Below are 17,138 nucleotides of genomic sequence, written 5' to 3'. Positions count from 1 at the left end.
AACCATACTGTCCTTATGGTACTGCCCTGACTGCACTGTCCTAACCATACTGTCCTTATGGTACTGCCCTGACTGCACTGTCCTAACTGTACTGTCCTTATGGCACTGTCCTTATGGTACTGTCCTGGCTGTACTGTCTTGATGGTACTGGCCTAACCACACGGTCCTTATGGTACTGTCCTGACCGTACTGTCCTTATGGCACGGTCCTGGCTGTACTGTCCTTATGGCACTGTCCTGGCTGTACTGTCTTGATGGTACTGTCCTGACTGTACTGTCCTTACAGTACTGTCCTTACTGGAGAAAACATTATGGGCATTGCACCTTATGGCCATGGGTAGGAAAGTGGATGACAGAAAAATTGGGATCAACAATTTTTTTCTGACAAATTCAGGAAAACCTCCAATGCAATTTATTGACGGAGTAATAAATGAATACAAAACTTTTAATTAATAAATGCTTCTGTTAAAAGTATTGGTCTAGATCTTCCAGTTGGCATCGGTGCTAAATTCATTGCCTTTGCCTGCAAATTAATTCCCCAAACAGACAGTATTACACTGGAAATCCGTGTTTTCCAGTCCTAGCTCAAGAAGAAAGAGGCATGCACACATTCCAGGGTAGATACTTTTGAACAAACTTTTTCGGGAGGTTAATGAGGTCTGGTCAAGGAGCATGGATCAGTGGTGCTGGAAGAGCACAGCAATTCAGGCAGCATCCGAGGAAAGGCAAAATCGACGTTTCGGGCAAAAGCCCTTCATCAGGAATAAAGGCAGAGAGCCTGAAGCGTGGAGAGATAAGCTAGAGGAGGGTGGGGGTGGGGAGAGAGTGGCATAGAGTACAATAGGTCAGTGGGGAAGGAGATGAAGGTGATAGGTCAGGGAGGAGAGGGTGGAGTGGATAGGTGGAAAAGGAGCTGGGCAGGTCGGACAAGTCCGGACAGGTCAGGGGATCGAGTTTCTGGAGGTTAGAAGCTAGGATGAGGTGGGGGAAGGGGAAATGAGGAAACTGTTGAAATCCACATTGATGCCCTGTGGTTGAAGTGTTCCGAGGCGGAAGATGAGGCGTTCTTCCTCCAGGCGTCTGGTGGTGAGGGAGCGGCGGTGGAGGAGGCCCAGCACCTCCATATCCTCGGCAGAGTGGGAGGGGGAGTTGAAATGTTGGGCTACGGGTCGGTGTGGTCGATTGGTGCGGGTGTCTCGGAGATGTTCCCTAAAGCGCTCTGCTAGGAGGCGCCCAGTCTCCCCAATGTAGAGGAGACCGCATCGGGAGCAACGGATACAATAGATGATATTAGTGGATGTGCAGGTCAGGACATGGTTGAAGAGCTTCAGGGCTGAGGAAATGACCTGGGAGTTGCAGTGAGAGAGAGACTCCCTGAGATTCTTGTAGAGAGAGGAGGAAAATTTCTTCAAGGCAGGCATCCTTGCAAGAGGATTCGAAGTAGGGTTAAAATCAATGAGGTAAAAACAATGACTGCAGATGCTGGAAACCAGATTCTGGATCAGTGGTGCTGGAAGAGCACAGCAATTCAGGCAGCATCCGAGGACAGGCAAAATCGACGTTTCGGGCAAAAGCCCTTCATCAGGAATAAAGGCAGACTGGGCGCCTCCTAGCAGAGCGCTTTAGGGAACATCTCCGAGACACCCGCACCAATCAACCACACCGCCCCGTGGCCCAACATTTCAACTCCCCCTCCCACTCTGCCGAGGATATGGAGGTGCTGGGCCTCCTCCACCGCCGCTCCCTCACCACCAGACGCCTGGAGGAAGAACGCCTCATCTTCCGCCTCGGAACACTTCAACCACAGAGCATCAATGTGGATTTCAACAGTTTCCTCATTTCCCCTTCCCCCACCTCATCCTAGCTTCTAACCTCCAGAAACTCGATCCCCTGACCTGTCCGGACTTGTCCGACCTGCCCAGCTCCTTTTCCACCTATCCACTCCACCCTCTCCTCCCTGACCTATCACCTTCATCTCCTTCCCCACTGATCTATTGTACTCTATGCCACTCTCTCCCCACCCCCACCCTCCTCTAGCTTATCTCTCCACGCTTCAGGCTCTCTGCCTTTATTCCTGATGAAGGGCTTTTGCCCGAAACGTCGATTTTGCCTGTCCTCGGATGCTGCCTGAATTGCTGCGCTCTTCCAGCACCACTGATCCAGAATCTGGTTTCCAGGATCTGCAGTCATTGTTTTTACCTGGTCAAGGAGCAGTTGAGTTTGGGCAGAGTTAGTTTGGATCTGGGGTTGGTCAGGAAGATAATTGTGTTTGGCTGAGGAACAATGAGAACTGGTCAGGAGGTACTTTGATCTGGTTACAGAGCAGTTTGGATGGTCAGGGACAGTCAGGTGGCCAAAGGGTAATTTGGCCTGATAGGGCAGTAATTTGGAAAATCAGGTAGTGGTTCACATGCTCAGGGGATAGATTTCTCAGGGGCCAGGGAACGTTGGGTGTGAACAGGGAGGTAGCTGAGTGTCAACAGGAAGTTAGGTGGCTGTGTTTGGGTCTGGCTAGTGAATCATCAAATAGTTTTGGGGGAATTGGGTTTGCGCATTGTCGAATGGACAGAGTAGTGGGTTCGGTCAGTGTACAACCTAATGGTCAGGGAAAATAGCCAGGTCTAATCGGGGGAGTGGATGGGTAATCGGGGTGTTGGGGGTGGGGGAGATGGGTCTGATCAGGATAGTCATGTGGATGGGGTTTATAGGTGAAGAGTTGCTTGTGTTGCTCTGTTGAGTTATAGAGCCAACAGATAAGGGATTAACCTGGGCCAGCACGGTAGCTCATTGGTTAGTATTGCTGCCTCACAGCACCAGGGACCCGCGTTCGGCTCCCCATTCGGGTGATAGTCTGTGTGGAATTTGTATAATTTCCCCGTGTCTGCGCGGGTTTTCTCTGGGTGCTCCGGTTTTCTCCCATAGTCTAAAGATGTGCAGGCCAGGTGAATTGGCCATGCTAAGTTGCCAACTCAGGGGTAAATATATGGTAGGGGAATGGGTCTGGGTGGGTTACTCTTCACTGGGTCGGTGTGGACTTGTTAGGCCGAAGGACCTGTTTCCATACTGTAGGGAATCTAATCTGTCTAACATTGCCTGGGTAAGTATCCAGTAAGTACTGGTGCATCTGACCCGAGTCTCAGCCTGAACTCGTGGTCAGGGGCTTTCAGACAGATTCTGGGGCAGCAGGGAATCAACTCATCAGAAGGTGAAACATCATAGAGAGGTTTCACCTGTATCCAAGGCTTCTACATAATCCAGATGGTCATCACCCACATATATCCATCTCCATCAATCCAGAAAAGATGAGATCAGAACCAGTGACTCTAACGTCATTTCATGAAAGCTGTTATGGTATCAGAAATAAGAACACAAAGAAAGTCAGGAATTATAACTGTACCTAAAATACTGTTAAGCTTAATTTTATTAACTGTCGGTCATGAAAGTAACTCAATACAAATTGCCACCTTGAGGAAAGAAGTGGAGGACCCTCGAAGGAAAGTGAACATCTGTGATGATTCTAGTTTAAAGATTGCAAATTTAAAATGTATTGCTTCATCTCTTTTTGAAAATGCACGTAACAATATGAAAAATCCCAAGACCCTTATTAGTGACATTAGCATGAAGAGATCATTAGTTTGTTGTTTTTTATGAAATTAAAATATCTTGGGGAACTAATTTAGTGAAAGGAACTGAACAACACAGATGGAATAAAGTTCAAGACAAGATACAGACTTCTTGTATACTAAAGAGTAGAGATTGAGTGGGATGTATAAATGCTGATATTCAACAGACAGAAGTGTAGACCAAAGAATTTGTGTTTGAAGGTCATCATACCAGACTCTCACACCTATCACTTACCATTGACTGAAACCTGTGGCTGGGAACCTGCACTAAGCAAGAAACTGATTCACCAAGCTCTGCACCTGAATTCCCTGTAAGTGCCTCTAACTGACAAAACTTTGTCAAGAGCACCAATTCAAAATGCAACCTGTGGTGTTATAGAGTGGGGGAGATTATCGGTCCGATTAGCCTTTAACTATTCCCAACGAAGAAACATTTTCCTATGCCGCAGGTTTTATATCAGGAGTCCTGAATGCAAGGAGATCACAAAGGTTTCTGAAGTCTTCAAAATACTTGATATTTTTTAAAATCAAACTTCTCCACTTGACACAAATAGTGTCAAGAGGAATGCTTACTACTCAGTTTATTAAAGTAACAATTTTTTTAAATTATGTGTATAATGACAGCAAAGAATGTGTCTGCAGATTAAAACTGATTAAATTTGATTGTGGAATTTAATGTCAAAATATTCTTAGATCTAGGTTTCTGTGGAGCACTCTAATCTTGTTGAACTGTAATTTCCATCACATATCCATCAATAAAATCTACTTACGTTGTCCACAGTGAGTTCCTGTGTATCCTTTCTGGCACTGGCAATGATCTTCAGCACAATTCCCTCCATTCATACATCTGATATTGCACTGTTGAACTAGAAAGGGTATTTGTTTATTATTAATCTCCCACACATACCACTGTAAAAATGATGGCTACAATCATATTATGATCTATTGACATTGATTATGCTTCTTTTAAAGTGGATTCGAGAACAAAAATAAATCAGGTTGATTCTGTTATAAAACAGACCAAGCTGCCACAGTTTTTTGCAAATCAGTGAATTATAACAAAAGATATAATCATTAATCCATTGATTTATAAAATAACTGTTACATAAAGTACTGCACGTTATATTGTGAGTTGCTGAGATACATAATCTAAACTGTTACTCGCCTCTGATAGCTCTATACAAAGTTAACAACAATTCTAAGATTGTGCAAGAACATGTTTAGAAACCTACGCGATTTTGTTCCGCAGCTAGGTGAGATTTGTCCATTGGAGCAAGTGCACATGTTGGGGCGTGAACAGAATCCATCACCACAGGTATTTCGACAGATAGCTACAAGTGAGAAGCAGAAAACAATTAGTGGATGAAGGAAATTTCATTTTCAAGGGAGTGTTTGCTGCAGCTGACTGTGTGGTGGCCTGGAATTTCTGACAGAGAGAATGACGAGACAATTAGTAGTTGTGATAATTAACGAATACATAGGAACAGGAGGAGGCCATTCAGCCCTGCGAGCCTGTTCTGCCAATTAATGAGATCATGATTGATCTGTGACCTAACTCCATATACCTCCCTTTGGCCCATATCTCTTAATACCTTTGCTTCACAAGTAATTACTTAACTCAAATTTAAATGTAATAATTGATCCAGCATCCACTGCTATTTGCGGAAAAGTTCCAAGTCTCTCCCACCCTTTGTGTGTAGAAGTGCTTCCTAACATCTCTCCTGAAAGGTCTGGCCCTAATTTCGTTCCTTTTCTTCAGATGGTGATGGCTAGCACGAAGGGACATAGCTTTAAATAGGGTGGGGGGGGGGGGGGGGGGTGGGAGGTGATAGATATAGGATAGATGTCAGAGGTAGTTTGTTTACTCAGAGAATAGTAGGGGCGTGGAATGCCCTGCCTGCAACAGTAGTAGACTCGCCAACTTTAAGGACATTTAAATGGTCATTAGATAAACATATGGATGAAAATGGAATAGTGTAGGTTAGATCGGCTTCAGATTGGTTCCACAGGTTGGCACAACATCGAGGGCCAAAGGGCCTGTACTGTGCTGGAATGTTCTATGTTTTATGTTCTAATTCTCAAACTATATGGAGGAGAAAGTGAGGACTGCAGATGCTGGAGATCAGAGCTGGAAATGTGTTGCTGGAAAAGCGCAGCAGGTCAGGCAGCATCCAGGGAACAGGAGAATCGACGTTTCGGGCATAAGCCCTTCTTCAGGAATGAGGAAAGTTTGTCCAGCAGGCTAAGATAAAAGGTAGGGAGGAGGGACTTGGGGGAGGGACGTCGGAAATGTGATAGGTGGAAAGAGGTCAAGGTGAGGGTGATAGGTCAGACTGGGGTGGAGGCGGAGAGGTCAGGAAGAAGATTGCAGGTTAGGAAGGCAGTGCTGAATTCGATGGATTTGACTGAGACAAGGTCGGGGGAGGGGAAATGAGGAAACTGGTGAAATCCGAGTTCATCCCTTGTGGTTGGAGTGTTCCTAGGCGGAAGATGAGGCGCTCTTCCTCCAACCGTTGTGTTGTTGTGGTCTGGCGATGGAGGAGTCCAAAGACCTGCATATCCTTGGTGGAGTGGGAGGGGGAGTTGAAATGTTGAGCCACAGGGTGGTTGGGTCGGTTGGTCCGGGTGTCCCAGAGGTGTTCTCTGAAACGCTCCGCAAGTAGCCGGCCTGTCTCCCCAATGTCTGCTCAAACTATATGCCCTAGTTCTCAAAGTAAGTTGGATAGCCATGTCTTTTCTCTGGTCAGACACTGTTACATGTAGAAATCAAGGTGTTTCTGGCAAAGTTACCCTGCTCCTCAAAAACTGTGCTACACCAGTGTCCTGCAGAACGTTGTGGTATACAAGTAATTGAAAAGATATGAAGTTGTAGTCCTTATTAACTAAATCCAATAGGCACACCAAATTATGTTATAGCTTGTCCAAACATTAATTTTTAAATCTAATGTTTCTACCAAACAACATCTTTGGAACTAAAAATTAACTCTTACCATTCGGTGTCTCATCCCTTCAGATGTTAATTATTGTTTGAATTAATACAAAATTAAACAATTTAAATGAAATGGGACAGATGCTCAGCAGGTCATGCAGCAACTGTGGAGACCCACGAACCTCTGATGAAAAGTCACAGACCTGACCTGCTAACCCAATTTCTCCCTCCACATGTTTCAGCATTTTGTATCTTCATTTCAGACTTCAAGCGACTTCAGTACTTTGCTATTGTAAATAAAATGTGTTTTTTACGTTGTCTTTGTCTTTTTTATGAGTGACACAGTGGCTCAGTGGTTAGCAGTACTGCCTGTCAGCACTAGGGACCTGTGTTCGATCCCAGCCTCGGATGACTGCGTGGAGTTTGCACATTCTCCCCGTGTCTGTGTGGGTTTCCTCTCACAGTCCAAAGATATGCAGGTTAGGTGGTATGACCATGCTAAATTGTCCATAGTGTCCAGGGATGAGCAGGCTAAGTGGACTAGCCATGGGAAGCACAGGGTTACAGGGATGGGATGAGTCTGGGAGGGATGCTGTTTGGAGGGTCAGTGTGGATCTGACGGGCCGAATCAGAGGACAAACTCTTGGGAAGGGATCCTGATGCCTACTGGGCAATCTAGCCCCTCCAGCACAATCCCACTTACACACACACCCCGACCCCCACCCTACAGGCCGCCAGCAAATGACACACCCCTTTCTTTCCTGCACTTAAACCAGTTAGGTTAAGAAAAGGTCACCAACTCCTGCCTAGCCATGCCAACCATATTGTGGCATAGACAGCATAACAGTCAGACCAATTGGTTTTTTTCTAATCTCAGGTACCTGTTAATTAGGTTTGTTATTTCAGCAGCCTACGTTTTAGTGGAGCCGAGTTTGGAAGTGGGCAGGAAGTCAATGAGCTAGCTGTCTGATATTATTTACATGTCATCACACCCCACAGCCCAGTCTAAAACACTCGCATCAGGTGAGCTATAAAACCCAGCCCCATAACGTCAGGGAAGGATGGGAAACAATATAGCTATATCTGCTCTCCCTCTCTTCCCCACCACTGCTGAAGCAGACAGTCTCTGTTCAATCTTCCCATTCTGCTATAGGACACACTTGTATTAGCAAAGTTCATCCACTTTGTTCTAACTGTTCTTGCCTTCACTTCATTTTCTTGTGCAGAATATGGTAGCAGAGGATGGCGGCCTAACCTTTGGAAACTGAATAAAAAGTAAGTGTCAGAAAATTCAAGTCTGTTAAGTATTGTGGAACTTGGCAGAAAGGAAGTGTAAATTATGTCAATGTGGTTATCCTTCAATGTTCTCTGAGTCTGAACCATAGGAACAGTGGAAGAGGGAAGTGGATACCTGTGCGATAGAGGAATCCCTATCATGGAGAAAAAACATATAGCCCTTTGCTTATCTCTTCCTACAAAAGGTACAATCAGAAACAGAATTATCTGCAAGGTAGATTCCTGTTCCCATTCACTGGACAGTATGAGGGCATGGAAATTCTATTAGAGTGCTTGGATAAAATCTACAAGGAAGATGATGAAAAAATATCTTCTGAGATATGGGTGAAAACTTGAAAAGATATCATCATTCCATGGAAGAATACATTCTGGACTGGACCGAGACGGCACTTCCTCCACTTCAGATTGAGGATTCGAAGGTGTCCAACCAGTCCACTGCTGGATCCTCCCCCTTTGCCATTGGTAGCGCAGATGTTCTCTTCTCTTGTCAAGAGGAAGAAAAAGGCTTATGTTAGGGTGAGATCTGAAGGCTCACTTCAGGTGCTTGAGAGTTACAAGTGAGCCAGGAAAGACCTAAAGAGAGAACTAAGAAGAGCCAGGAGGGGACATGAGCAATCATTGACCAGTAGGATCAAAGAAAACCCTAAAGCTTTCATGAATAAAAGAATGACTAGAGTAAGATTAGGGCCAATCCAGGTTAGTATTGGAAGTTGTGAATAGTCAGAGGAGGTAGGGAAGCGCTAAATGAATATTTTTCATCAGTATTCACATTAGAAAAAGACAATGTTATCGAGGGGAATACTGAGAAGCAGCCTAGTGGACTAGATGGGATTGAGGTTGACAAGGCGGAGCTGTTAGCAATTCTGTAAAGTGTGAAAATAGATAAATCCTCTGGGCCAGATGGGATTTATCCTAGGATTCTCTGGGAAGCCAGGGAGGAGATTGCCGAGCCTTTGGCTTTGATCTTTATGTCATCACTGTTTACAGGATTGGTGCCAGAAGACTGGAGGACAGCAAATGTTGTCTCCTTGTTCAAGCAGGGAAGTAGAGACAACCTTGGTAATTATAGACCAATATGCCTTACTTCAGTTGTGGGTAAAGTTTTAGGAAAGGTTATAAGATACAGGGTTTATAATCATCTAGAAAGGAATAAGTTGATTAGGGATAGTCAACATGGTTTTGTGAAGGGTAGGTCACGCCTCACAAATCTTTTTAAGTTCTTTGAGAAGGTGGCCAAACAGGTGGATGAGGGTAAAGTGGTTGATGTGGTGTATATGGATTTCAGTAAGACATTGAAAAAGGTTCCCCATGGTAGGCTATTGCACAAAATTCAGAGACAAGGGATTGAGGGTGATTTAGAGGTTTGGATCAGAAATTGGCTAGCTGAAAAAAGACAGAGAGTGGTAGTTGATGGGAAATGTTCATCCTGGAGTTCAGTTACTAGTACCACAAGGATCTGTTTTGGGTTCACTGTTGTTTGTCATTTTAATAAATGACCTGGATGAGGGTAAAGAAGGATGGGTTAGTAAATTTGTGGATGACACTAAGGTTGGTGGAGTTGTGGATTGTGTAGAAGGATGTTGTAGGTTGCAGAGAGACATAGATAAGCTGCAGAGCTGGGCTGAGAGGTGGCAAATGGAGTTTAATGCAGAAAAATGTGTGGTGGTTCAATTTGAAAGGAGTAAAAGGAATGTAGAGTACTGGACTAATGGTAAGATTCTTGGTACTGTGATGAGCAGAGAGATCTCGGTGTCCATGCACATAGATCCCTGAAATTTGTCACCCTGGTTTATTGGGTTGTTAAGAAGGCATACGGTATGTTTGTTTTTATTGGTAGAGGGATTGAGTTTCGGAACCATGAGGTCATGTTGTAACTGTACAAAACTCTTGGAGTATTGCATACAGTTCTGGTCACCGTATTGTAGGAAGGATGTGGAAGCTTTGGAAAAGGTTCAGAGGAGATTTACTAGGATGTTGCCTGGTGTGGAAAGAAGGTCTTATGAGGAAAGGCTGAGGGATTTGAGGCTGTTTTCATTAGAGAGAAGGAGATTGAGAGGTAACTTAATTGAGACATATAAGATAATCAGAGGGTTAGATAGGTTGGACAGTGAGAGCCTTTTTCCTTGGATGGTGATGGCTGGCATGAGGGGACATAGCTTTAAATTGAGGGGTGATAAATATAGGACAGATGTCAGAGGTAGTTTCTTTACTCAGAGAGTAGTAGGGGCGTGGAATGCCCTGCTTGCAACAGGAGTAGACTCACCAACTTTAAGGCATTTAAATGGTCATTGGATAGGCATGTGGATGAAAATGGAATAGTGTAGGTTAGATGGGCTTCAGATTGGTTTCACAGGTCGGCACAACATCGAGGGCGGAAGGGTCTGTACTGAACTGTAATGTTCTATGTTTTATGTTTTATGGTGTTTGAAGAGGCCAGCTGGAGGGAGGTCGGGAATGCACAGGCTTTCCCTCAAGCTTTCCACTGTTTGCTTTGGCTTCCACCTGATGACACTCAAAATAGTGTCCCCTTTGTGGATGCTTTGTCTCCAACTTGGGCAATCTTTGCCAAGACATTCCCATAAGTCAGTGAGGATGTTAGTTAAATGTCACAGGTTAAAATGCTGGTTAACAGGGACAAACAATCTATGTTTTCCATCGGTTATCTGTGCTTTATGATGGTGGCAGTGCTGGTCAGGAAGAGGGAGACAGTCTTGTGCAGGAGTGGCAGGAGAGTAGAGGATTTTTTCTCCTCCAAATGTTTAGCCGAAGGTCCATTCTCCTCCATAAATACATTGGCAACAGTTTCTAGCTCAGCCTTTACAGTGTGAGCTCACAAAAGTGTCATAGAGTCATAGAGTGATATAGCATGACAACAGGCCCTTCAGCCCAAACTGGTCCATGCTGACCATGGTGTGCACTCAGCTAGTTCCAACGGCCCACATTTGGTCAGTGTCATCTGTGTAATGCAGTTCACTGACAGAGATTCGGATCAACCCAGCCTCGATCTGTTTACAAAGGGATGTGTGGACTCCCCTTGGGGATTTCAAGGCTAGAGTTGGCAGTAAGCTGACTAGGAGAAAGTAAGGACTGCAGATGCTGGAGATCAGAGCTGAAAAATGTGTTGCTGGAAAAGCGCAGCAGGTCAGGCAGCATCCAAGGAGCAGGAGAATCGACGTTTCGGGCATAAGCTCTTCTTCTTCATAAGCCCCTACTACTCTCTGAGTAAAGAAACTACCTCTGACATCTGTCCTATATCTATCACCCCTCAATTTAAAGCTATGTCCCCTCATGCCAGCCATCACCATCCAAGGAAAAAGGCTCTCACTCTCCAACCTATCTAACCCTCTGCCTGACCTGCTGCGCTTTTCCAGCAACACATTTTTCAGCAGTAAGCTGACTGACAAGGATGGTGCAGGAAAAGCAATAGAGTTCTCAATGAGGAAAAGCATGGACCATAGTCTGGCCAAGGCAAACACGCTAGTTCATCAGAGATTGAAGTACCAAACTTCATGGCAACAGCCTCAGTCCACACATTGCTTGGCAACATCAGGTCTGAGTAAGGGACAGCAAGGATGTCCATGTTACCTGCTCAATGACAGGAGCAGATGACCTGATCATTACCTAATCTGTGCTGCCACCTCCAACGGTTCAGTCTAAAAACAACCACTGCTGCAGGAAATTCAATGTCAATACCCAATATGGTTCACTAATGTCGTTCAGGGAAGGAAACTGCCATCCTCACCTGGTCTGACTTACATGTGACTCCAGACCCACAGCAATGTGGTTGACTCTTAAATACCCTCTGGGCAATTAGAGATGGGCAAAAACTACTGCCTAGTCAGCGAAGTCCCCATCCCATGAATTAATAGAGCAAAACCAAACAGTGCTTCACAGTCAATCTGATAATGATCAATGTACAAGCTCCACAAAATGTTTACAGAGGCCTGGTCTGTCTTGACATTATCATAAACAGCTTCCATGATGAAACATCAAGGCTGGTTTGTGAGAATGACCAAGAGATCAAGAGTTACTCAAATGCAAGCTCAAGATTTTCTAAAACTAGAACCTGGGGGAAGTAAATCAGAGATACCTGGGTCTGCTCTAGATGACTGGCTAAGACAGGGTCCAGATCCAACTAGTGTTTCTTCACAGAAAAGGAGCCCCTGTTGAATCAGATATATTGCCTTAAGAATTTCTTTAGGAATATGTTATTTCCTCCAATCGGCAAGAAACAGTTGAGACTCTTCACTATGACACAAAAGTATAGGAAATCCAGTAATTTCCTGAATTTGGAAATCATTCAGAGGCTGAATGCAGGCACCAATACAAAGAAGGATTAATAACAAGCAGAATAAGGATGTGAACATCTTTAAGGAGCTGGCTATTACAGGAGAAGGCAAAATTTGACGAAGAACACAGCTATTGGGTAAATTAATCTATAAAATGCCTAAAGAGGAGTTAACGGGTGCCCCAAGGGTGATTCTATATATTGTTGCACAATGAACTGCCTAAACCAAACAGACAGAGTCTAAAATGACACATTTCACAGGGAATTGTGAGGAAATCAATAAAGTTCATGATGATCCAAGCACACTTTACTGGTGAAAGGAGCTTTAGCCTCGTGATGAATGCATTAATTGTGGATACTTTTAACTATTAGATAGTACTTGTACTCTACAATATGTGGGGTTGATTGGTTAGAGTTATCTTGTATCAATAAATATTGAATATTACAATATCACGGAAGAATAAATACAATCAATGTAAGGTTAAGGAATATAAAGGTATTGCTTGCTTTAGGTTTGATGATGACAACATACTTGGCTTGTGAAGGAATTGTTTCTCCATGTGGAATAACTGCAGTAAGCTATTTTACAAGTCTCTAGTGAATTTACAACAATGTTCAGCAAACTTTCTATGAAAAATGTACAAATAAAACTTGACATAAAGCACTTAAGGCAAATATATTTGTAAAGCCAGTAGATCTGTAATTTATCCAGTCAGGACATTACTGTATTTCCTTAACAAAATCAAAACTTTTTTCTCGAGCATTAGACAAATATTAATGGCACTAGGTGTTAAGTACCATATAGAAAAGTAGCAAATTGTCTTAAAATTACATAAATAATTTGCTTACACTACTTTTTAAAAGTTAACAATCTTGCTGAGCAATGCATCTATAGTTCATGAAGAGTATATGAAGCTAATTGAAGACATCACTGAAAACTGTGAATAATACCAAAGGAAACCACTCCATCCCCATTGTAAACATACGGGCAGCACAGTGGCTCAGTGGTTAGCCTGCAGCCTCACAGCGCCAGGGACCCAGGTTTGATTCCAGCCTTGGGTGACAACTGTGTGGAGTTTGCACGTTCTCCCCGTGTCTGTGTCGGTTTCCTCCCACAATCCAAAGATGTGCAGATTAGGTGGATTGGCCATGTTAAGTTGCCTATAGTATTTGGGGATGTGTACGTTAGGTGGATTGGCCATGTTAAGTTGCCGATAGTGTTGGGGATGTGTACGTTAGGTGGATTGGCCATGTTAAGTTGCCTATAGTGTTTAGGGATGTGTAGGGTAGGGTGAAAGGGTCTGGGTGGGTTACTCTTCAGAGAATTGGTGTGGACTTGCTGGGCTGAATGGCCTGTTTCCCCATTGTAAGAATTCTATGATAAACCTTCCGATGAAATGACATGAATGAGGTACTTGCCGTGATTTAAAGGTATGGAACAAAGACGGAAGCATTTTCAAACTACAACTTATAGAGCAGGAGCCTTGATTTAATCTTTCTGCAAGAATACGGGTGGCTCGGTGACTCAGTGGTTAGCACTGCTGCCTCACAGCACTAGGGTCCCAGGTTTGATTCCAGCCTCGGGCAACTGTCTGTGGAATTTGCACATTTTCCCCGTGTCTGCGTGGGTTTCCTCCAGGTGCTCCGGTTTCCTCCCACAGTCCAAAAATGTGCAGGTCAGGTGAATTGGCCATGCTAAATTGCCCATAGTGTTAGGTGCATTAGTCAGAGGGAAGTGGGTCTGGGTGGGTTACTCTGCGGAGGGTCAGTGTGGACTGGTTGGGCCGAAGGGCCTGTTTCCACACTGTAGGGAATCTAATCTAATCTAAATACATTGTAAGAATGAAAGGTTAGTCTGAGTGTGAGCAAATCATGTTGTCTGAGACCATAGGGTTAGTTTACTGCTATGATTCCCTTTTAGGGTCAGGTCAACTAGGTCTGTGGACATGAAAAACTACTTGTTAGTCGAATGGGAAGAGGCAGAGTAATATTTAAATGGCTATAGATGGAAAATTGTTGGTATATAACAGGACCTGGGTGCCATGAGCACCAGTCACTGAAAGTGAACTTGCATTTGCAGCAAGCAGTTAAAAGAAGGCAAACAGTAAGTTGACCTTCATTGCACAAGGAGGTGAGGACTGGAGCCTTGAACTGACTTCATCCACCAGCACCACCCTCCACCGCCTAGCCCAGCTCAGCCTCACATTGAACAATTGCTCCATTAACTCCCCTCACTTTCTTCAGGACAAAGGTGAGGCCACGGGCCCCAGTTATGCCTGTCTCTTTCTGGGGTACGTGGAACATTCCTTGTTCCAATCCTACTTGGTTCCCTACCAACAAATCTTTCCCGATACACTGATGACATCATCAGTGCTGCTTCTTTCTTTCATTCTGAACTGGAAAAATGTATCAATTTCACTTCCAATTTTCACCCTGTCCTCAGCTTCACCTTGTCCACCCCCAACTCCTCTCTTTTCTTCCTTACCATCTTTGGGGATAGGCAGGTCACCAATATCCAATAAAAACCCACCGACTTCCACAGTTGCCTTGACTATACATCCTCACACCCTGCTTTCCTGTGAAGACTCTATTGCATTCTCTCAGTTCCTCCATCTCCATCTCTGTCTTATCTGTTCTAATGATGCTACCTTAGACAGGGGACCCTCAGAAATATCCACCTGTCCATTTTGCAGACTGAGAATGTTATTGTTTTATTGAACAGTTTAGTCCCTGGAATCACCAATATGAGTTACTTCAGCAACATGTGTTACTATACATATATAATCACTGGGAAAAAATGTATTCTGCTAGGATCAAGACCCCATTGTGATGAATTTAAATCTCCTCTAGCTCCATATGAGAACGAGAAAATATTTCTTCTATTATTCATTTTGTTGTTGTTAAACAGATGGGATTAAGGCTGTGTTATTGCCTCAGGATTCTGCCTGAATGTGCTAATTCTTGTTAGAGGATAAGAAATCAGAAAAGCCAATTGGCCTGTCAGACCTGTCCCACTATTCAACAAGATCATGGCTGATCTGCCCCAGACCGCAACTCCTGGTTTGTGGGAGTTCTTCACAGTCCACAACTCCTCCATATCTCAACAATCTATCAACATTACTTTTCAGAGATATTCAGTGATCCAGCCTCTACAACTATCTGGATTTCAGTTGTTGTTATTAAGTCAACACTTCATCCCAGGAATTAGTCCAGTGAATCTCTTTACACCTGTCCCCAATGCCCAATATATCCTTTTTTTAAGTATGGGACTAAAGTTGTACACAGAGCTCCATGTGCAGACTCACCAACACACCATACAGTTGGAACAAGACTTCCCTGCTTTTAAACTCCATCCCTCGAGCAATAAAGGGCAACATTCCATTTCCCTTCTTAATTACTAACCTGTGGTGTTTCATGCATAACAACATCAGTGCACTTTTTTTGGAGTTTCCCTCCATTTAAACAACAGCTTGCCTTTTAATTCTTCCAACTAAAGTCCACAACCTCACACTTTCCAACACATTTTTGTACATTTGCTGATTTTTGCTGTCTAATCCCCCCCCCCCCCCACCTTGTAGATTTGTCATATCTTCATCACAAAATTCTATCCCAGCTATTTTTTAACATCAGCAAACATCAACATCACATACATCACACTCTATCCCCTTCTCCTATTCATTAATATAAATAAGGAATAATTGAGGCCCGAGGACAAACCCTTATGGTACTCCACTAGTTACATCTTTCCAATCTGAAAAAGACCCATTAATTCTGACTCTGTCTCCCATGTATGAACCAATTCTCAAATCATGTGAAAATGTTACTCCCAATGTCATGCGCTCCTGTCTTATACAAGACCCTTTTATGGTGCACTTTATCAAATGCCTTCTGGAAAATCAAATAGCTTCCAACTACAAGTTATACTGTATCAACTGTGCTAGTTATATCCTCAAAGTTTCTGTCAAATTTGTCAAACATGATTTCTCTTTCACAAAACCATAACCAAGACTTCCATAACCATGATTTCCCTTTCACAAAGCTATGTCAACTGTCTGATTGTGTTAAGCTTTTCGAAACTTCCTGTTCTTTTATCCTTGATAATGGACTCTAGCACATTTCTAACAACAAGTGTCAGACTGACCGGCTTATAGTTTCCTACTTTCTGCCTCCTTCCGTTCTTGAACAGGGCTATCATGTTAGGTTTTTTTTCCAATCCACTGAACCCTCCCATAATCCAGTGAGTTCTGATTAATTTTGACCAATTCTCCACTATCTCTTTTGAAACTCTTTAAATGTACATCACCAGGTCCTATGAACAGGTCTATCTGCAGTTCCATTAACTTGTCAAATACTCTGTCCGTTATGATAGACCCTTACCGATCCTTCCTGCCATTAGCACATTCTTATCTGTTACATTTAGGATGTCAATAGGATCCTCCATAACGAATACTGATGCAATTTATGAGTTTAAGTTGTCTGCCATTTCCCTGTTTCCTGTTTTTAAACCCTAGTTTCATTTTCCGAGGATCTTATACTGAAATGAGATACCCTCTTTCCTTTCATAAATCCATAGGAGATGGTACTGCTTTTTTAAATATTATTTGCCAAACTACTTTTATAGTCAAATTTCTCCCTCTTTATTAGCTCTTTGGCTCACCCGCAAGATGAATTTGAAACTCTACCATGTTGAGATCACTATCCCCAGAGAATCCTTTATCTATGAAAGTTGACACCCAGGTAAATAGTGCGGTGAAGAAGGCATATGGCATACTGGCTTTTATTGGTAGAGGAATTGAGTTCCGGAGCCCTGAGGTCATGTTGCAGTTGTATAAGACTCTTGTGCGGCCGCATCTGGAGTATTGTGTGCAGTTTTGGTCGCCATATGTGGAGGCACTGGAACGGGTGCAGAGGAGGTTTACCAGGATGTTGCCTGGTATGGTAGGAAGATCGTATGAGGAAAGGCTGAGGCACTTGGGGCTGTTTTCATTGGAGAAAAGAAGGTT

General features: G+C 43.6%; 1 protein-coding gene across 1 annotated transcript in view; it reads right to left on the bottom strand.

The window, feature by feature from the left end:
- LOC122558088 (fibrillin-2-like) overlaps positions 1-17,138 on the bottom strand; it is a 339,601-nt gene that overhangs the window by 319,077 nt on the left and 3,386 nt on the right. The window contains exons 3-4 of the mRNA XM_087994253.1: positions 4,855-4,953; positions 4,393-4,488 (exon numbers count right to left, since the gene is read on the bottom strand). Of these exons, the coding sequence (XP_087850379.1) occupies positions 4,393-4,488; positions 4,855-4,953 (195 nt within the window). The remainder of the gene's footprint in view (positions 1-4,392; positions 4,489-4,854; positions 4,954-17,138) is intronic.

This window comes from Chiloscyllium plagiosum, unplaced genomic scaffold (assembly GCF_037043375.1).
Source record: "Chiloscyllium plagiosum isolate Xiang-an unplaced genomic scaffold, Cpla_swu_hap1 HiC_scaffold_2, whole genome shotgun sequence".
In the NCBI taxonomy this organism is placed as follows: domain Eukaryota; kingdom Metazoa; phylum Chordata; class Chondrichthyes; order Orectolobiformes; family Hemiscylliidae; genus Chiloscyllium; species Chiloscyllium plagiosum.
The sequence above is the reverse complement of the archived record's forward strand: the minus strand, read 5'-3'. Positions and strand labels throughout refer to the sequence as shown.